The sequence below is a fragment of the Cynocephalus volans genome, chromosome 5 (assembly GCF_027409185.1).
Source record: "Cynocephalus volans isolate mCynVol1 chromosome 5, mCynVol1.pri, whole genome shotgun sequence".
In the NCBI taxonomy this organism is placed as follows: Eukaryota; Metazoa; Chordata; class Mammalia; order Dermoptera; family Cynocephalidae; genus Cynocephalus; species Cynocephalus volans.
The window spans coordinates 84,497,515-84,520,486 of NC_084464.1; the positions used below are offsets into that span (position 1 = coordinate 84,497,515).

Consider the following 22,972-nt stretch of genomic DNA (forward strand, 5'->3'; position numbering starts at 1 on the left):
ACAGAACTGACACTGTAGAGAGAGAGGTGAGAACAAAAAGAAGGAAACAGATAGATAAGATTTTAATGATTTTAGGCATTAAAACTTCACGAGGTGGTTAGGGAGGGCTCTCTGAGGAGGTAACACTTAAGGTGAACCCTAAAGGATGAGAGAATCAGCCCTGTGAGTTGGGAGGACAGCTCCCTGTCTCACCAGCCCTTATACTTGTGAACAAGTTGTTTGTTCATTAACAGGTGCTTATTGAGTGTCTGCTATGTGCCGGACACCATTGGTGATATAGCAGTAAACAAAACAGATACAATGCCCTGGCCTTGGAGTATTTATGTTCCAGTAGGTGGAGATGAACAAATAAATAGGTAAAACATACAGGATGTCAGATGCTAAATGCTACTGTGAAATATAAAGCATTAAAAGGAGTAGAGAGATCTGGAGTGGCTGGTAAAAATGTAAACTGTGGTGGTCAGGGGCAAGCTTTCTGAGAAAGTGAACTTTGAACCAGAAATGAACACATAAGATCTAGCCCAAAGGCTGGTAAGCTTTTTCTGTAAAGGGCAGCTAGTAAATATTTTAGGCTTTGGGGACCAAATACTTTAGTCTCTGTTGCACTACTCACCTCTGCCACTGCAGGGCAAAAGCAGCCATAGACGATATGTAAATGAATGTGTGTTGCTGTGTTCCCATAAAGCTTTATTTGTGGATGCTGAAATTTGTACTTTATACAATTTTTACCTGTCGTGAAATACTATTATTCTTTTGATTTCCCCCCCAACCATTTAAAAGTATAAATGTTTGGCTGCAGGCCATACAAACATAGTCAGTGAGCTGGATTTGGCCCAAGGGCCATATTTTGCCTACTCTGGTCTAACCCAAGAGATTTAGCAGTGTCTGTTCCCTTTAACTACTTTGTATTGTGTGTAATGGCATTTGTTTGAATTTTAAGGTGAAATGCAACTTTCATGCCTTTGTAGATACCTTCTTGTTTTAGATCTAGCATCTCGGTTATTGCTTTACAAAGAAAATAATGGAAATTCCTGTTATCCAGTGACAAATATGTACTCACTTATATTGAATTTACATCTTACAGCTCTTATTTCTAGGCTTTGCTGTGTAGTAATAGCTTTTATTTTTAGTCCTTCATCATAATACAGTATTTCTGAAGATATTTTAAGTAGCAATTAAGAATTTTATCAAGTAGCATTGCATTTGGGTACATCCTATAGAAAACTAGATAAAGAGTGGCTTATCTTATTAAGAAAGGTGAATAATACAGAAAGATGAAGAGTAGGCTGTGCAGGAAAAGACTGGGGTGGCAGCTGCAAAATGTCAAGGGCCTGTCTTTCTGCTTGACCATCCCTAGCATATGGCGTTTGTTTTCGCATTAGTGAAATGATTTCTGCCCCTCCACGGCCTGCACCATGTGTGCATTTCTGCAAGGAAGAGAGAAGGGGAAAGGACAAAGGGGGCTTTGTCTTTTCATTCATTTAAGTGGAGCTTTCCTAAGGACACTGTCTTATATCTCATTGGCCAGGACACTGTCATGTGATCACCTGTAGCCATAGAGGTGTTTGGGTAAACAAGTTTTTGTAGCTGAGCACACTGATCCCTAAACAAAACCAGGCTTCTGTATTAAGAAAGAGAGAAAGATTGATTACTGGACAAATAACTACCATCGTTTGCTTTTAAGTGTGTTTAAATAAAGACATGATTTACAGGTAGCTTCTACCCATGTATAAGTTGACATGGACAAAGAAAGTGACTGTTGCTTTGCAATTTACTTCTCTTCCATTTGCTTAGCTAATTTCTTTTGATATTGCTTGTAAAGTACATTTCATTTCAGAAAAGTCGAACTGTGGGGAGAATAAAACTCCTTGTGTGAAGGAAATGATTGTGTATGATATTGTTATTTGAACTCTGGAATTATGCCTAGCACATGAAGTGTCCTTGCAGGCTTCCTGTTGCCACACAACAGTCTTTCTATTACCTGTGACCCTGCCCAGCAGGCTGGTGTGTTCTACCAAGCCCCTGCCCCCTGAACTGCCTGTCCCCCTGCCTCAGTTCCAAGAGGCTGCCACAGTTCCAGGCCACATTCACCTCTGCAGAACTGAAAAACAGCCGGTGGTGATGTGACTCGTCTTCCTTCCTGATGCTGATGTCACAGACATCCACTTGAAAACTCCCTTCTCTGAGTTCAGTTTCTCCCACCTTGTTTATTAGAATGATTTGCTGTCGTATTAGCTAATTTTTTACGGTTTTAGCTGTTTTGTTTTTTCATTTCTTATTTTTAATCATCTGCCTGTTCTTACAAGTGTAAGAAATCATGGAGGCGAGTGACTAACAAAATGCTCTGAGTTCTGCCTCATATCACATTGGGAAGACTTGGCTTACATAAAACACGGCATCCCTACGGCTTACACGGCTTCCCTCCATGCCATTTTCTGTGTGAAGCTAGGGTGCTGTCTCTCTCTTTTTAAAAAATACGTTCCCTCAGTCTTTTGCTTGTGAACACACTTATAATGTTGAAATAATTTTAAAGTAAAACTCTTGTTTCCACTTTGTGCTCTCACCCAGTTTCTACTCCCCCTGCCCCTGGATAACCACTTCTGTTAGTTTCTTACATGACCTTCAAGAGTTTTTTTTCAAAAAACACTATATGTACAAGCAAATACAAATGTGTTTCTATTTTTCTTCATTTTTTTCCCCTAAAAAGTGAGCCTAGTCTACACACAGTTCCTTTTTTTTAACCTAATATATCTTGAAGATCATTTCATAACAGTGTTAACAGTACATACAGAGCTTTTCCTTTTTTCTTTTTAAGCTCCATAGTATTAAAGTGATCTCTTTGAGACACAAATCTGGTCCTGCCTCCCCTGCTTTCCTCTTTTAAAACAGAGATGATATTACCTACATTTTATTCCTTATGGTACTCCGTCAGTCATCACCGCTATTAGTTAGAAACTGTCCTTTGCTTTCTAAGCATTGTTAGTGTTAATGATGTATTTGAATTGTAATCTTCTATGATTAATTTTCATATACAGAAAGGAGGGAGGGGTGTTGAAATATGGGCACTTTCAGACCATACTAATGGGAGTGTAAATTGGTGTGGCCTTGTTGAAAGCAGTTTAGCATGGGTCTATCAGGAGCCTGAAAAATGCCTCTGCCTTTTGATACCTGGGTTTCACTCACAGGGCTTTGACCTAAAGTAGTACTGAAACATAGTCAAAGATTATAAATAAAGATGTTGCTATGATCTAAATGATTGTGTCCTCCCAGAATTCATATGTTAAAATCCTAACCCATAATGTGATGATATTAGAAGGTGGATCCTTTGGGAGATAATTAGGTCATGGGTGGAGCCTCATGAGTTAGATTAGTACCTTCATAAAAGAGGCCCCAGAGAGCTGCTTGTCTTTTCTACCATGTGAGGACACAGAAAGAATGCACCATCTATGAACCAGGAAATGAGCCTTCACCAGACAAATATCCAGCAATAGAGTAGTAGTTAACTGTATATGTACGTGATGGGATTTCAAGGCAGATATTAAAATTCATGCTTTTCCTACATTGTTGAGTGAAAGGGGCAAGGTGCAGTTATTTTTACCAAGTGTGGTCCTGTGAAAGGAAAGATTTGTCACACTGTTCAGCAATAAATGCAGTGGTGTGTGAGTGTGTATCTGTGGGAAAGTAAAGAAGCTGTGTGTCTGTGATGTAGCCCAGTATTGAAAATGTATAAGATTTTAAGTAGCCACATTTTGGTGTAGGAGTGGATGTTATGTGTATATACATTATATGGAAAATTAAGGTTTGATTATGTATCAGTTTCATTTTTGATCACTATCATGAACATTTGAAATGTGTTGGATATGTAGAACTCTATGTTTAGTCAGAAAGTCTAGACCCATTCCTTTAAACTTTGACAATGGTTACCTGGGTGGTAGGATTTTTGGTAACATTTTGCTTGTTTTACAAATTCCAGATTTTTAAAAATATGAGTTAATTGCTTTTATAATCAAAGGAACTTGATCGTGAAGGACATTTTGCAGTGCTAAGAAGTGTTTATGTTCTCCAAAGGGCAATGGGGAGCCACTAAGGAAAGATTTTAAGCAGGAAAACGACATGATTATTTTCACAAGAGCACACACTAGCTGTAGGACCTTGATCAAAATAGGTAACCACTTTGACCTCAGGTTTCTCATCTGTAAAACAGGAACAATAAAATCTACCTCATAGGGTTTTAAGGGGAAATTAAGTAGAATGGATGCTGCTTTTTTGGAAGCTGAAGTTTCTAAATAATATAAACAAATTTCTGGAATTGTTTATCAGTGAGGGGAAAAAAGTTAACTTTTTCAGAAATGAGAAATGTCTTAATTCAAGAAATTGAGATAATGCCACTATCACTTTGGATAATCATGCAGTATGTCTCTCATCTTATAATATCACTGAGCTTAAAGATGTCTTATCTGCCAGCTTTTTATTTCAGTACATAATAACCACACCATCTTATTAGTCATTCATGGACTTCAACTCAGTGATCAGAATCTCTTTGCTCATAGCATATAACAGATTTCCAGCCTCAGAGACACATGCCATTAAGGCTTTCTGGGGGGCTTTGGGAGGAGGGGATTGGTGGAGGCAATCAGTGTGTGAGAGTTTGTTCTTCAAGCATTTTATTTTTTATGACCAGAGGCCTTTCTGGCTGCTTGACCTCTCAAAATTGTTCTTTTTCTCTAGCCATTATAAAATTTATTTTACCACTTAAGTTTGTTCTTTATGTAGATTTTCCAGAATCACTTATAAGAAAACAAGCTTCCCTTTTCTGTTTTACATGCTGTGTTTAAGACACTGAATGTGGTCATCCCATCTAAATTAGTTAATTCATACCCTTACATTAGGGTGGCAGGTCACATTTTGAAAATCTTCAGAAGCGTTTGCAGCTCCTCAAGAGCACACCTGACCCCTAGTGACTGAAGGAGGAAACGTGAAAGATCAGAGGAATGAAAAGGGTTAAGAAACAGAGTTCAGAGTAAGATGGTGCTTGTTGTTTACTCTCACCTTAGAAGTGGAGAACATTTTTCTCTTGTGAATTGATGAAAGGATACTTTCATGATAGTGGCTACAGCTGTGGAATATCTGAAAGGCTGCTGAGGGGAATAAAAATGTTGCTGCTCTCATCAAGCAAAGAAATGTCAACATCTCAGATGGTCTATACATGGTTTTCAAATGGTTTTGGGCAGAGAGAGCTTTCATGACTGTAAATGTCAAGTTCTTGCTGGGTTGAGGGTGGGGTGGGGGGTGGGAGGGGGAGTGGTTATGGCCCACTGAGAACTAAGCGAATCTTTCACCTTATAGTCTGTTCTTTCCAGGCAATCTGAGTTGTGCCTCAGAGTTCTGGGGAGTCTAGGAGGAGAAATCACTGTGTTAGGACTTGCTTAATCCTCTGCTGGATATCCAGTGAATAGAAAGTGCATGGTATTGACATAAATCACCTCTTTTTTTGTTATCAGTGACAATGAGAAATCAAAATTAGTTAAATTTGGAAGTGTACACATATTGTTTCAGATGAGTATTTCTCCTTATTTGTTTGTCTTCTCTCTTTAGATAAAGAAGAAACAGCAGGATGTGGTTAGATTTCTGGAAGCCAACAAGATAGAGTTTGAGGAGGTGGATATCACAATGTCAGAAGAACAGAGGCAGTGGATGTACAAAAACGTCCCCCCAGAAAAGAAGCCTGCCCAGGGAAATCCTCTGCCACCTCAGATATTTAATGGCGACCGATACTGTGGAGTAAGTGGCTAGATTGTCATTACACTGTTTCTTTTCATCCTTCTAGACACATCATCACCTGGAGTGTAGTTGGGTGTTTTCAGTGAAGGCCGTGACCCCTTCACCAGTGCCTGTTCAGGTCCACAAGGCTAATAGAGGGTGAGGAGGGATATGCATCCAAGGCCACAGACCGTGTGTGCGTGTGAGTGGTTGTGTGGTGTGTGAATGTGAGTGCATGTGCGTCGGTCAGTCTTCCTGTCTTTACTCTTTGCTTTGGGAAGGGGTAGGAAGGGATGCTGTGTGTGTGTGGGTTTGTTTATTGTGTTTTAAATTTCGAAGCATATTTTTTGATACATTTTGGAGGGCAGAGTGAATGGGGTATTTATTCTTGCATCTTTATCCTTCTGTGGTATATATAACTGGTAATAGCTGATTAGAAACCACAGTTCCATTTTTTTATGATAATGAGCCAGAAGGATCATTATGAACATCTAAAATATATTAGGGGCCTTCCTGCTATATTTTGCATATGCGAAGATGCAGTCATTGCTGCCTAATTACCCACCTACCTTCTTATGCCTTAGGTTAAGAAAAGAAAAACGGAGAATCTTCTTTCTAATGAGTAAGTTAGGATTTGCTTTTCTGCCGTAGCTCTATTAGTCAGTGTTTATGTTGGGACCCGTCCTACAGTTCTTTAAGGATGGCCTGGGGAAGAGAACTACAGTGCTGAGGTGCTTGAGATGAAATAAATAGCTGGGTTGTCATTAGGGAGGAGGAAAGGGATAACAGAGGGCTTTTGGTGGTGTCAAAGGTAACAGTACCTTCCCCCCATGTGCATAAAGGAGAGTAAGTTGGAGCATAAAGCCATGAATACATTATACACAGACTTGTTACCTGTAGCATAGTGAGGAGAATCCTGAACATGGCTCCAGATACAGCTTTGGGTTTTGGTACTGCGTTTTGTTGGCTATGACTCCTTTCGGATGTTACATATCTCTATAAGCCTCAGTTTTCACATCTTTAAGCAAGAGATAAAAATATCTGTCTTATTTCAGAGGATATGGTGACTGTTTCTAAAGCACTTCTTAAGTGTATTATTAAATAAAAATAAATGTTATTATTTTTGTGGTTTTTTAATATAATGATTTTATGTTTTATTGGGGGAAGTGGGTGTTAACCAAGGGTGTATTCCATTCATGATTATAGAGGATAGAAAATGTACTCTTGTACCTACATACCAAAATGAGGTAATAATTGAAAATCTTAAACCATACAGTTCAAAAGAAAGTAAAGCTGAAAGTCAAATAGTGCTAGAAGGCTTAAAACAAAAATCCAGCAGTTTTCTGTCCGTTGGACTTTGCAGGTGTCTAAATGCCTTTATATTAGTCTTGCAGTTGAGTGGTAATGTCTGGGTATATAATTCTAGTTTGGAAAGAATTTTGATGGTTATTGCTTCATTATCATCTGGTTTCCAGTGTTACAATTGAGATGTCTAATGTATGTTTTTGTCAGTTTCTTCTGTAGATATTTTTAAGGTCTCTTATTCATATGTGTATTCTAAAATTTTTTGGTGAATTACCATGGTGTAAGCTATTTTTTGTTCATTGTGCTGAGTGCAGCTCAGTGTACCATTATAATCTAAGAAATTGTATGATTGAGTTATTAAATATATTCTTAATATTGTTTTCTTTGAAAATTTTCTCCTTTTTTTTTTCTGTTCCCTTTCTCTTGAGTGCCTATTAATTTGGATATTGGATTGCTTACGTTGATTTTCAAATATTTTTTTATTTTTTCTGTTGTCTGCCTTTTTGACTCTTTCTGGGAGATTTTTAATATTTACCTCTTAATCTTTTCTTTGAACTTTCTGTCATCTTTTTCCTCCCTTTCTTGCTCTCTGATTTTTTCTTTTTATAATGTTGTATTTTTATGATATGAACCCAATGTCTTAACTCAATAAATATATTTAGTATTATTTCTTTGAAGTTTTCTTTTGTTACCAGTACTGTCTCTGTTTCCATTGATTTTTTTTTTTCCCCCACTTTGTTTTGTTTTAGTCTTTTTTTCTTGAGTGTGGTGGGCTTTCCTTAGATGTCTGGTAATCCTTTTCTTTTGTTTATTTAAGAAGTGAGGTACTAGACAGCTAATTAGAAACTGTGTGTGTGCCTATATATGAAAACAGGCTTGCTTCCCAGTGGGCTTTGCTGTAGGATGACTGAGTAACCTGTTAGCATTCTTGTTGCAGATCCTGGTATTGGTATCTATAGGTCTTTTCTCAGACGATGGTTTAATTTTTTCCAGAGAATGGCCTTTCGGTCTCTTGCTTTGGAAATGCCAGCTCAGCTACTGGGGTTCTGGTCCTGTAGGGTGAGGGAACTGGAGGGTCTTGCTCTCTATCTTGCACATTTTCACTTCACATCCCTGTTTTCACTCACTCTCTTCAGTGCCCGTGTTTATATGTTTTTTGCTTCCCTGAAGGCATGTCTATTAATAATGTAGCTTCTAACTCTTTGGGGAGAGTGAAGCACCCCAGGAGTCTAACTGCTGCTTGTGTGGACTGTCGTTATCTACCTCTTCCCACTTACCCCACCTTCACAGTAGCGGATGCCTCCAACTGCTGACCTTTTCTGGGGCCCGCAGCTTGCTTCTCATTGATTCTGCCTCTGCAGACACTGAGGTTTTACCATCCTGTGCTCTCCAAGGGCCCTCACCATTTTCCACCCACTTCTGGCATACGTTGTGGGTCAGGGCTGTTGATATCTCCTAGCTTTATCAAAAAATGGAATTTCTGTTTCTGTTTTTAAAATCCTTGTTGTTTTGTTGACTTTTTGAGAGAAAGGAGGTAGAGACATCTACTCCATCATAAAAGCAGAAGTCTTCAGAGTGCTTTGAATACAGGAATGTATTGAACGAATAAAAGAGTGTAATGTGAAATAAAGGTAACTTTATTCTCTTTATTTGTATGACTTCTAAATCTCTATGTATCTCCTTATGGAGTCTATCTTCAGATAGACTGGGCGCTGGCTAGAAGCTTACATATTGATTACACTGTGACACATAAGTGACATCTTCTCTGCTTGAATAGTGTTACTCCCATGGTGGGGTGACAGCAGCTGCTGGTGTATGCACTGTCTGTTCTGGCAGGAGTTTTAAGACAATATCTGCTCTTAACAATGTCAAGTAAATTTGACTTTGGCAAAAGCATTAGAGAACAACTAACCATAGCCCTCATTCATTCCACCTGCTCCTGTGCACCTTGCTTTACCCAGTGATAGTTTGAATGGTCTGCTCTGGTTGGTTAACCTGTGGAAACTTACCACTTTGCAAGTGACAGGGTGCAGAAAGCCTGCACATTCTTCTATTTCCTGGAATTGGCTAAAAATGTATTACTTTTCTTTAAAGTGGATGAGCTGGGCATGTGAGACATAGAGTAAGCAGCTGCTAAATACTTGGTAACCGACACAGACAATTGCCTTCTCTCTCTCCTTTATCATTTAAATATTCTGCCTATTGGGAGCTGAATGGAAGCTCCCTGGCATGACCGATCAGTTTCTCTCACCCCAGAATTTGTACGCTGGGGGGATGATGCAGAAGCCCAGGATCAGTTGGAGGTTGTTCATGGCAGTGAGTGTCTGGGGGTGATGGGGCTCGGTGTAGCTGTGGATGCTGTCTGTATGCACCTGACCCTGGGGTGTGGCCTGGGTGTTTTCTTGGCTACCCAAACAACAAAATTCCTCCTGTTTTCTAAACTGGTTCTCCACTTTCAGTGTGGATTCTGTCAGCTCCCCACAATACCTCCATAAATTTATTTCTTCTGACATTGCCAGCATCCTTTTCAGTTATTTGCAATCAGGAACCCAGAGTGGCACAATTCTTGTGATTCCCTGGAGTGTCCTGCTATGAGCAAGATTCTTCTCTGGGAATGTGGTCAACATCCCAACACTTAAAGCTTAACATCCTGACACCTAGGCTTTTCTGATGGGTTTTAGTGTCTGACTTGGGTTTTAAATAGTGCAGGTTGTCATGTTCAAGGTTTTAAACCTTTATTCTCTTTGGAGCTGGCATGTGTGGAGTGCAACAGATATGAAAACACACCCATCTACACAGAAGGAAAAGATCTGTTCCCTTTTCTTTTCTTCCTCCCTACTCAGCAAACAGATGATTTAGATTTCTTTGTATATTTTCCTTATTTTATTTTTTATTAAAAACATTTTTGTTGTGGTAAAAATACATATCAGAAAATTTACCATCCTAACCATTTTTTTTTTTTTGTCGTTTTGTGACTGGCTGCACCACGCTCAGCCAGTGAGAGCACCGGCCATCCTTATATAGGATCTGAACCTGCAGCGGGAGCACTGCTGCGTCTCCTGAGTGTGCCACGGGGCCGGCCGCATCCTAACCGTTTTTAAGTGTGCAGTTCAGTAGTATTAAATATATTCACATTGTTGTAAAACAGATCCCTAGAACTTTTTCATCTTGTAGAAGTCAAAACTCTATATCCATTGAACAATATCTCCCCTTTGCCCCCTTCCCCAGCCCCTGGTAACCACCACTCTACTTTCAGTGTCCATGAATTTGACTACTTTAGATACCTCATATAAGTGGAATTGTACAGTATTTGTCCTTTTGTGACTGGCTTTTTCACTTAGCATAATACCCTCTATGTTCATCCATGTTGTAGAATGTGACAAGATTTCCTTCTTTTTTAAGGCTACATAGTATTCCATTACATACAGTACTATGTGGTGTACAGTACATTTTGTTTATCCATTCATCCATTGATGGACATTTGGCTATGTCCATGGATCCACCTTTTGGCTATTGTGAATAGTGGTGCTATGAACAGGGATGCACACATATTTCTTTAAGAACCCACTTTCAATTCTTTTGGCTATATACCTAGAAGTAGGATTGCTGAATCATATGGTAGTTCTGTTTTTAGTTTTTTGAGGAATGGCCCAACTATTTTGATAACAATTGCACCATTTTACAATCCTACCAACAATGCCCAAAGTTCCAACTTTTCCACATCTTCACCAACACTTGTTATTTTTTGGTTTTATTTATTTTTTTTAATAGTAGCCATCCTAATGGTGCAGGGTGATATCTCCTGGTTTTGATTTGCATATCTCTGGTTGTTAATAATGTTGAGCATCTTTTTAATATGTTTGTTGGCCATTTATATATTATTTTTGTGAAAATGTCTATTCAAATCCTTTGCCCATTTTTTAATCAGTTTGTTTTTCTGTTGTTGAGTTGTAGGAGTTTGTTATATATTCTGGATATTAATCCATTATCAGATATCTGATTTGCAAATATTTTCTTCCATTCTATAGGTTGCCTTTTCATTTGTTGATTGTGTCCTTTGATGAACAAAAGATTTTAAGTTTGATGTAGTCCCATTTATCTATTTTTGTTTTCATTGCCTGTGCTTTTGGTATCATATTCAGGAAATCATTATTTGCCAATTCTAATGTCATGAAGCTTTACCCCTGTGTTTTCTTCTAGGAATTTTATAGTTTTGGGTCTTATGTTTAGGTCATTAATCCATTTTGTATATAGTGTGAGTTTAGTTGGGTCTAACTTCATTCTTTTGCATGTAGATGTCCAGTTTTTCCAGTACTGTTTGTCGAAGAGACCATCCTTTCCCTATTGAGTGGTGTTAGCATGCTTATGTATCATTTGACCATATATACGAGAGTTTATTTTTGGACTTTCTTTTCTATGTCATTAATCCATATGTCTGTCTTCATGTCAGCACCACATTGTTCTGATTATTATATCTTTGTAACATGTTTTGGAATCATGCAGTATGAGTTATCCAACTTTTTTCTTTTTGAAAATTGTTTTGGCTATTCACGGTCCGTTGATATCCCATTAGAATTTTTGGATAATTTTTTCCATTTCTGGAAAAAATGATGTTGGGATTTTATAGGGATTACATTGAATCTATAGGTTGTTTTGGGAAATACTGACATCTTAACAATATTGTCTTCCAATTCATGAACATGGGGTATCCTTTTATTTTTGTCTCCTTTAATTTCTTTCAGCATGTTTTGTTATTTTCAGTTTACAAGTTTTTCACCCAATTAGTTAGATTTATTCCTAAGTATTTTATATTTTTTGATGTTATTGTAAGTAAAATTTTCTTAATTTCCTTTTCCAGTTGCTCATTGTTAGCATATAGAAACACAACTGATTTTTGTGTGTTGATTTTGTATCCTGTAGCTTTGCTGAATTTGTTTATTATTTCTTATTTTTTCTTAAATTGGCAGTTAAAAATAGAAATTCAATTAAGTCTTATTTGACTAGGGTCACATTAACCAGTTTGGGGATTAAAGGGGAAAAAAAAACACAGTGGGGCTGTTCACATCATTGAGACAAATTGGTACAGGTCTGGCTCAAGATGCCAATGTTCAGAGTTAGGCATTGGGTGAAGGTAGAGAGAGATACAAAGGTGAGAGAAAATGTGATTGGATTAGTCATGTAAAGCCTTGTCTTATAATGAAGAAAGGATAGCTTAGCTGAGAGATGGCAGACTGTTTTTACAGAAGAATAACCTTTTGATCATCTTCCATGAGACAACTTATAAGATTATTAATGTTTTAAAACTATGGACTTATTTTGTTTATACTTTTAGATGGAATTTGTGGAATGTTGAGTTTGCCTAAGTGTTGGATATTTTGCTAACCAAATAAGGTTATGTTAAAGCTGTTGATTAGTTTTAGTAGCAATTTGGGCTAACTATGCCTGTCTTTTCCTTGGCTAATTGAGGCCTGAAAGTAAGCTGGGGATAGGTTAGACTAATTTTTAGAAACAGCAAAAAGGGTAAATGACCAGCAGTATGTCTCTGTGGCATCCCCTCTCGTCTCCTTTCTTTTTCATGAAAAGAGACAAGGAGATGTGTTAGTCTCCTCTAAACATTGGAGGCTCAGAAGCACACCCCAAGCACACCTGAATCTGTGCAGCTGCAGTTATTACTAAGTACAGTGTTTATGTAAGACTTTTTAGAAGGTTGTCTTGGGATCATATATTTTAAGTTTATTTGGGGATCTTTTTTGAAGCATGAAGAACCTACTCCCATAATCATCAGTTTTACAAATCCCTGATTCATACATAAAATTTCATTTAAAAAGAGAAGATCACTACTATGTTTTTATATATATATATATATATATATATATATATATATATATATATATATATATATGTTTTTAAGTGCCCATACACAAACATCAGAAATGGACTTGAATGAAGGTCTCACAAACAGTTGTTCGAAAGAGATATTTAAAAGATTTTAGACTGAGTTAATTGATTATCAAGCATTATTATTGTTACTGTTTCTTATTTCTTCAGCACTAAAATGAATATGCAAGTAGAGAAAATTTGAAAAATGAGAATGAGAATGAAGAGAGCACAATCAGTTTTACCTTTCAGATAGGACTGCAAACATTTGGTCTATATACTTTCTGTTCTCTTAAAAATAGCTTTAAGTTTTTAAAATCACATTATTGATCATACTATATATACCATTTTGTGTCCTTCCTTATTCTCTGACGAAAATAGTTTCCATATCAGTGTAAACTTATTTTTTAGAGATTGCATACTATTCCCTTGGGTGGGTTATCATAATTAACTTAATTATTCCTCTACTCTGGGCTATTTAGTTTGTTTCTAGCCACTTGAAATAACAGTTCATTACTGGCAAATGTTCTGAAGAGTGCATTGGATTGAATGATATTTTAGAAAGTGAATTCTCATTTAAGGCTATTCCACTTTTCTTCCTGTCCTTAGAGTCCTCTGTCAGACAACAGAACTATTTTGGGGTATTCTGTTACCAAGACATGAGGGGTTATTGTTGGTGGCCCTGGAATCTGGGTTCAAGGTCAAGAAAAAGTCACTTGAAATGAAAATCAGTAAAAGTTAAAGATGATTATTATATGTCTTGCTGATAAAACCAGATTTGGTTTTCTCAGTGCCTAGGGGTGCTCAAAGTCATAGAAGAATGCCCATCTGCCTGGGACATCCTTTTGACTTAGATTTTGAGCACATGGCAAAACATAACATTTTTAAATAGCAAAACAAACAGTGATATATTTGAGGCAGGATGTTTCATTTCTGTAAATGTTTAAGATTAAACAGGGCTTCAAAGGAATCTCACATTTTCAATGACTGCTTCAAAATATATCCTCCAATCCTCGAGATCAGAAATCAGGCCACCTAGTAAATATTTTAGGCTTTGAGGGTCACATAGTTCTCTGTTGCATATTCTTTTTTGTTTTGATTTTTGTTTAGTCATTTTTATTTTGTTTTCCAACCCTTTAAAAATGTAAACACCATTTTTAGCTCACAGTCTCTTTCAGAGTTTACTCCTGCTATAGACAGTCCATTCACGTTTCCCTCTGCCTCACAAAATTCTTTAGTGGTCATATTTGAAAACCACTGGGTTAGCTGTTTCCCACATCTCCTTCATGACAATTAAGTATATTCCCTGGCAGCACAGAGTAGAACATAATGATGGACAGAAATTTCAACCTATGTTATAGCCTATCTGCAGTAATTATGTATTAATAGAAGTCTGTTCAGAGTCAATAAGTAAAGAAAGAAGGCTGAAGTTAAAATTTTTTTATCATTATCCAAAGGAGATTTTGCTCTATTTCTAAATAGGGTTAATGGCTATGGATTGTGCTCTATTTCTAAATAGGGTTACATGTCGTCTATACGGTACTTGAGGCAAAGCCCTGAAAATCACCCCCACACCCATTTTTCTGCACCTCAGATACCCAAGTTTGTTACCAAATCCTGTAATTTTTACATCCTACATAATTTTGATGTCTCAAAATTCAATTCAAAGGTGCATTATTACACTTTCTCTAATTTACTCGGACTCTAGTTATTGCTTCCCCTTCCCCATGCCCCACAAACCTGTGCCTTATCACTGCTATTATGACAATTATCTTGGAATTCTTTTCATGTCTTTGCCACCAGTTTGTCTCCAAGCTCCTTGTGCACACCTTCAGCATGCTTGGGTACCCATTAGAATGCTAGGAACATGCAACGTTTTTAACCAACACTAGCTTTGTGAATGGGTGAATACCTACATAGATCTTTTCAGCCGGGGCAGCAGCTAACCCATTCTGTTGCATCTTGCCTTGACAAGGTTCTGAGCATTTGCTGTATATGGTTTGAAATTTATTAGGCCAAACTGTGCTGTATTCCCATTTTATTAATAAAGGTCAAAGCCAAATTTGTCAAAAGCAAGCTTATTGAACCTTCTTCCAAACTTTTACAATGAAATCTATATGGGAAACCACCTTTATTAGAATTTTCTTAGGAAACTTTTTATCTGAATTTGAAAATCTTTGTTCCAAGCCCTGCCGTATAAAAGATCCATTATCTAATCAAGGAGAATCTTCTCCATCAGATGTTTTACTGTGAATATTCTTATATGGTATCATCCCAGATGCCAGGAAGGGACAAGTTGAAGAGGTGATGCAAATTTTTCCTCATCTCTTTGATTGCTGGTCAACTGTATGCCCAGAAGCATAACAATTTAATTAGATATTCTTTGCAGTTTTATCTCTTTTCTATAACCCTAGTTTTTATTCTTCTGTGTTTAATTTCCCATTTTCACCTTGCTGAGGTGTTTGCTTCAGTATTCTACAGTGATGAACACCTGCAATGTGACTTTCATAAAAATGATGACTTGTGCTGTGAATATTTAAAGCCTTCATCCAGTTTGAGGCTACTCCAATTGCATGTTTAGCATTATACCTCACCTAACATCCAAACTGCCGGTTTTCTTTCTGTGAATATTTTTCTCTCTTCCTGAGCCGTTTGCAGTTAAAGTTAATGAAAAAGAGAGCAAAACTGTTAGGACAACAAGGCCATGTCAATATCAGTGTGAAGTCAACAAAACCTGTTTACAGGAGGGCCAAAAGTGAAAAGCTGGCTTTCTTCTGCGCTTCTTTAATATGTAACCTCCCCCATTTTCCAAAACGGAGCCTCATCATGAGGTTCTGCTATGTCATTTTCCAAGTTATTACTGCTCTCTGTCTTTGATATATTAATATCTGTATTTCTTGATTTTAAAATTTATACAGTATTTATTTACCTTTTTTTTAAAGATGAAGAGAAATGGCATTCTTACAGCTTCTCTCATTTCTCCCCCATTTAGATATAAAATACACACACACACACACACACACACACACACACACACACACACACACACACACACGATATTGCTAGTTTTTGTCACATTCTCTTCTGTGGCTTTAACAACTATTATATGTATTATATTTACATTATTATTATTCTATAAATACAATTCCCCACAGAACTGTCTAGTAGTGTGAGCAGCCATCGAGGAGGATATGTAATCCTATTTTACTAAGTCCCTATGGCTTAAAGGAGACTGACACAAATGTCAGTATCGAAGGGATTCTCTTAATATATTTTAACCTTTTCACTTACTCCAGCTTACACCTGTCTGGCAAAGATATGAGAGACATACATTTTCTTTCTTGTATTTCTTTTTATTTGTTTGGACTATCTCTTGAAAAAATATTTGTTAACATAGTGTGCCTATCTGGTAAACTTTCTGAATGCTGTAATTTAAAAAAAAAAACAACTTTATTTGGCTTTCATTCTTAATGGATAATTACTTTAGATATAAAATTCTAGATTTGAAACCATGTTTCCTCAGGAAGTATTACTGCATTTTCTGTATTGATGGTATTGATTGGAGGACTTCATGTCTGCTAGATTAGATTCTGATATGAAGGTTGCTTAAGGTTTAGGGGTTTCTTTGAGTTTTGGGATTTCATAATTACATGCTCTTTTTAAAATTTATTCTGCTTAGCAATTGGTGGGACTGTTAAGTCTGAAAACTAACATCTTTTTTCCACTTTGGAGAAGTTCTTTTCTTTCTATGACTTTTCCCTTCCCTTCAATTGTCTCTTTTTCACCTGCAGGATTTAAAAAAAATTTTTTTTCAGATGAAGTTTTACCCTTGTTTTCTAACTATCTACACTTTTAACTTGTCTAGTAACTTCCATCTCTTGGTCTTCATACTCTGCATTCTGAAAGGTATTCTTAAATTTTACCTTCTAGATTTCTAGCTTGGTTTTTAACACTATGTCATTTTGTTATTTAATCCATTTACCAAATTTTTAATTTGGCAATCTAATTTAATTTACAGGAGCTCTTTTTTTGCTGTTATTTTCTTATTACTCCTTTAAAAATTGTGGCTTATTCTTGTAGTATCTTCTTTAATCTCTCCAAGGATATTAGTTAAAAAGCATTTTGAAAAGTTTGTTATGTTCTATAAGTTATCTCTATATTCTCCAGCATTAGTTCGGGTTGTTGGTTTTTGTCTTCTCTTAGGAGCTGATTGACTACGCCTCAGCCTTACACAGGCCTGTTTCCCTTTGAGTAGGAGGCTAAGGAAGACTGTGTGAGGAGGTGGGGGACAGCAGAGAAGCAGGCTAGAGCCCCCCAGGTGCTGATGAGAGTGTTACTCAGACAGCAAAGGACTTTGGTGTGCGCCCCCCCCTGCCACCAGGATAAACTTTCTCTCCCTTTTTCCCTTTCTGCATCTGATGTGGGGTTCAGAGTGACCACAAACTATGCTGACCTCTTTCAGATCCCTGAAGTCTCACCAGGTGTTTTCAGCAGGTAGGCAGTAAGCATTCTTTTGAGAGCACTTCTTGGGAGGTATGGCTACTACACTGGGGAAAGGACAAACTGTCCTAGCCATTACAAATGCACTTTTTTAGTGAGTTGGTGATGGCCCTGTTACTGCCTGCTCTGGATTGTTGTGCTCATTGTCTCAGGCTTGCTATTTCTGTGGAGTTCATTAGGAAGGATTTTTCTTCTGTTGCTATGGTTTCCCCTGCCCTGTTTTCTCTACCAGTCCAAATAAATTTGTTTTATATATTTTGGGCATTTCTTAAAATTCTATTGCTTGTTCCCTTTCCTTGGTTTAGCACAAAAGTTTTTCCTCTCCAATTTTTATTGGCACTTGGGTAAAAGGGGAGGTAGATGTATTTGCTAGTCTTCCATTTTGGACCAGTATGGCCAGAAATATTGAACATGAATTAGAAATGTGAAATCTTCAGCTTTGGACTTAACTCATGTTTTGGTATTTGGCATAAAAATTGCAGAATGAAGCAGTTTTAGGTAACTACATTTTACCTATCTTACCAGGATTGGAACTGTCAACTGTTTTTTTTTCTTTCTGCATCAAGATTTCATAAAATAGAATACAGCATTAATGGTCCTCATCCATTAAATCAAGAAATTCTGCTCAGAGGCTACCCTAGGGCTTGAAAGAAAATTTGAGAAGAAGGAGCCTTGGTCCTTTTTAAGCAGCAGCAGCAGAAGCAGCTCCTGTGGGCTTAAAAAATTGTTTTTTAAAATTTTTCTTCTTTTGGGTAAACCAAATTTACTTTGGCTTATTTAGAACTGATTGGTGCCACCATTTCCTGGTAGACCACGTGTTGTTTTTGTTCCCTTCAGCCTTCTGTCTGGTTATGCCCTTGGCATGTAGAAATAATATGGGTCTGTCACTTAATTGTCATTGACTTAGCCGTGGGAAGTAATACAGCTTTTCAGAGAGGCTGCTGTGGGCTTTCCTAACTGTTCTCTTTGGGGACACTGAAAGAGCAAAGAACTTTAAGGTCTTTGTCTCAAATGCTTGCTTGGTCCATAGTAGTCTAATCAGAGTGTACTGATAATGTCCTTAAGTAAGCTTTATGGAAGAATGAGACTATTGTTAACCCTACCTGTTGTAGATTTTATCATGAGTTTATAAATGTCTCTAATATTGGTTTTCACTTGAACACAAACAGAAGTATAGGTGATAGGAGACTTTTTTTTTCTTTTCCTTTTTTTAAAAAAAAATTTTAAAAAACAACAGCAGTTTAGCTTGTTGTTATACTTCTTAAAATTATAGCATTTAGATAAGTGTTCCCTTAGTGAGTAAGAATGCTTGGTTATGCTATTCTCTATACAGTTCAGAAATTTTTCTTTTGTAAGCAATTAGCATTAGAAACAAAGTGAACTTTTCATTCTTCGTCTAAATGTAATGAAAATGTACCAACTTCTGAAACTGGGCAATTTTATCTTGATGATGATTTATGTGTTTGTATCCTTCTGTGAAGTCAATAGTAACTGGTCATTATATCCTGTAGTTACAGAAGGTTGACTGTCTTGAAATGTGTAATCTGCAAACCTGTATTTACAAGCACTTCAGGGACAGTGCCTTTGACTATAAGGAATTCAGCAAGCCTGTTTAGAAATTTTATGTGAGTTTTTAAAATACAATGCTTTAATCTTTGTAGTAGGAAGCCTAATATATTTCAAAAAATATGTAAGCCTGACAAGTGAAAGAAATTTGATAAGAAAGCAGAATTTTTTCTTTTATTAGAGAATGCCTAAGGCCAAAATATAACGAACTATGTCTTAATAGGAAGTGATTTCTAAATTCTAGTACTGTTAATCTTAAATTATTTCACATCGTGCAATTTAACTTATTATCTGCGAAAGGAGATATTAACTATTAAGAGGTCCTAGATTTTAATTTATCAATCACCTACTCATTTCCTAACAATGACAAAGAAAATAATTTAACCTTTTACATGCTTTAGGATTCTTCAGATTACTCAAAAGCTTTTGAATGTGAGAAAGTAAATTTTTTACACAATTCTTTAAAACTAGTAGAGAACAGAATAGAAATAGGATTTACGTTACTAGCATGATATTACCTAAAACATGGCATGTTGGTCATCAATTAACAAACACAAAACTCATCCACCCACATGCCAGAAATTATTGGTAACCTGGTGTGTGTCAGGTACTAGTCTAATATTGACTTTTTAAAATGATTTTCTTTAAATCGTTCTGCTTTTAAAGTTAATAATCAAATTTTGTATTTGTCACTTGGAGGGACACTGTTGGGTGGATCCATTTCAGTTTTCAGGTAAGAAGTCCCACCTGGATGTTGCTTTGCCTCCCACGGATTTGTCACCCTTTTCCCCTGGGTGATGGAGCCGCCAAAGATTACTCAAAGCCCATCTCTTTTGAGCAATGAGAAGCCCCGAAAAGGGATTAATCTCCTGGAACCCTCAAGAGCGACGCATTCCTTCCATTTGGGAAATTGACCCTGAATTGGGGTTATCTTCCTGCATTTATTCTCTAGACCAGGAAGAGAACATAGGTGGGGTTTTTGCTAAGTATAGTTTAACAAGTTTAGCAATAGACCTTCCATAATGCAATTTTCAAGAAGTTAAGTTGATCCACCAACAAAAGCTTGATCTTAGCAAGCATTCTCTTCTTACAGCAATTTCCCAGTATCTTTACATATCAGTCAGTAACCTGTCTGTCTTTGAGCCAGCAACCTTGCTGTGTTACAATTCTTTATCTTACAACAGAGACTGTATAGCCTGGGGAAAATTTCCTGTCCTTTGCAAGGTCAATATTTGAAACTGTAAGGCTTTGGAAAACCAGGCCCTGTGAAGTACATTTGCTTTATGCATATTTCACACCTGGCCATAGTGATATGGCATTGAGTTAAAGGTTCATAAAATAAAAATAATGCTTATAATTTTTATAACAGAAATACAGTTTAAGAGAAATTTTTCTCTTTATAAATCAGAAATGTTGCCATTCTGAGATTTCTAAATACCTTTGTTAGTGACTAAAATTTATAAGAACAGTTTTAGTTCAGTGTGGATATGTAGATTATTGATAGTTACATATTTTTTCCACATGTATATGTTTAATAGGTTTTGCTTTATATATATGAAACTTGAATATGAGAGTTTACCTTATTTTCAGTTTTGTGATTTGGGGAATTGTGATTATTTTAAAATTAAGGTTTTTAGTTATAAATGCAAACCTGAAATTTAAACATTAAGTCTCATTGCAACTTGCCTTTTGCTTGCACAGTCTTTTCATGTTACCACTTCAGTCTTTTAATAGTAGAATTCATACTACATTTGTAGAGAGTGAATGAGGTATCATTTCTCATTTTTTATTTCTTACATTATTAGTTTTTTCTTTCTTGCATTTCACACTGACATCAGGGAGTTTTTAATCAAGTAGAGACAGGTGGAGGCCTTTTAAAACTTAAGAACAGGAACAGCATTTTGATGACCATGTTACTAGCTCTCATTTTTTTTCTTCTCATTAATGTCTTTTCCTTTTACTGTTTAGTTAAACAGGAGAGGGGCAAATTTTCCAGTAGTCATCTCCAGTAGCAGGAATACCTAGGCTGGACTTTACACCTAGACATAGCTACCAGTCCATTTCAGAGCAACTCTATTGAATGCTCCATTACTTTGTAAAAATCTGGCATTCTGTGGGACTTCAGTAGTATCTGATACAGAGAAAAAGTCTGAAGGGATTAAATGAGTTGACCAAGGTAATTTAACTCACATAATAGATTGCTGGACATCATGTGCACAGTTGACTGAGCATATACATACTCAGTTTTCCAGAAATCTGTGAACTCAGACATTGGTTCGTGCAGGTGCAAATATCAGACTTCTCTTCTTCCCAAATCTGATGAATTAGTCAGAGCCGAGGGCCTTTTACACCACATTAAGGATTTTAGTATGTACCACGTGAGCAACGAAAAGTCTTAAAGCAAAGGATTTAAGTAGAGGGTGATAGGATCAAATTTGCATTTTTAAAAGATCAATCTGTGCTCACTGGTGAGAATGGGTGGAAATAAGCAAGATTAGACAAGGGTTGATAAATTGGGGTGCTGTTGCAGAAGTATAGGTTGGATTGAGGCAATGCAGAGAATTGTAGAAAAATGTAGATGCTTAAGAGATATATAAAATAGTTAGTGGTTGAGGGAAGAGAGGAGTCCTGTGATGCTTAGTTTCTAACTTACAGAATCTGTTAAATGGTGGTGCCATTTTCTGAGAGGTCCAGCTGGTGGGGTGGAAGATCATGAATTGTAGTTTAGACCTGTCATGTTTAAGAGCCTGTGAACAGTCCGTTGCTTATATGGAACCAGAGCTCAGAGAGGTTAGGGCTAGAGATGTGAATTAAATTAGGGCCATGGCTATGAATGAGATTTCCTAGGTGTGGGGAAAATAGGATGATTTAGTCAGGCTCCCTCAGCTCAGGTCTGGTTGAGGGGTCAAGCAGCACATTCTTAATTCTTTGTAAACAAGAATTGTGTGTGGGTGGAGTTAGTTTTTCTTTGGACTTTGCTAGTAGCAGTTGAGTTTTTGAGCTTCTCCTTTGTACTGCCTGGCTACTAGACATGTGTGTGCTGAATAAAGACTACTCCTACTTCAGCCCAGGCTCCAAGGACCATTTTGTCCTGTTACCCAGCTCATAGACCTGCGTGTGAAGGGTTTGTGAACGGGCTTGAGGGGTCTGTGAGCACCAGAGACCCAGCCCTAGCTCTACAATGGGCTGCGTAGAGGCAGAATATTGTAGAGAGGAACAAGTACACTAATTTTCACATAGTGGATATCTAAAATGATGGAATAAATCTAGCTGTAGTTTAGTTCTCATCCTCCTCTTACCAAATTCAAAATAAGTAACAAATTATCACGTAGAGAAAATATGTTTTGAATAGTTATTTCTTGAACCCAGATGAATGCAATGTTATTTGACTCTTTGACTCTTTGTTACGAAGAATGTGACAACGTTTTCAGTTCATGAGATTTTGCCTATTAGTCTACATCAAACTTTGACCTATATTATGTATGGCATAATTAGGATCACATTTTGTTTCATAAAAAATAATTTTTTTTATAAATTCCATGAAATCTATAATATCCTAGAGCCATTAGGAACCTCCAGCTGCCTAGTTGATATCTTCTTTGGATGTCTCATACAATATAATTTCTCACACTGAATATATTGAAACTTCCTCTCCAAATCTCCTTTTACTCTAGTTTTTTCCATCAAGTCAGAAAGCTCAGAGCCACTTTAATTCTTATTTTTCCCTAACCCCCTGCACCAAATCCATAACTGAGTATGAAAATTCTGACTCCGAAGTGCATCTCCAACCGATCTACTTTGCTCTATCTCCACATTGCTCTGGTCCAGGCTCCAAGCATCTCTTACCTGAATTGCCAAGATACTTTCTGAGCCTTATCCCTGCTTCCTTTCTTGCTGCCCTCTCTCTGAGCTATTGTCCACATGGTTATTTAGGTATTTTCTTAAAGGAAACTAGGTCATTTTG

General features: G+C 37.0%; 1 protein-coding gene across 1 annotated transcript in view; it reads left to right on the plus strand.

The window, feature by feature from the left end:
- Positions 1-22,972, plus strand: part of SH3BGRL2 (SH3 domain binding glutamate rich protein like 2) — a 62,713-nt gene that overhangs the window by 35,044 nt on the left and 4,697 nt on the right. The window contains exon 2 of the mRNA XM_063098482.1: positions 5,596-5,781. Coding sequence (XP_062954552.1) covers positions 5,596-5,781 — 186 coding nt within the window. The remainder of the gene's footprint in view (positions 1-5,595; positions 5,782-22,972) is intronic.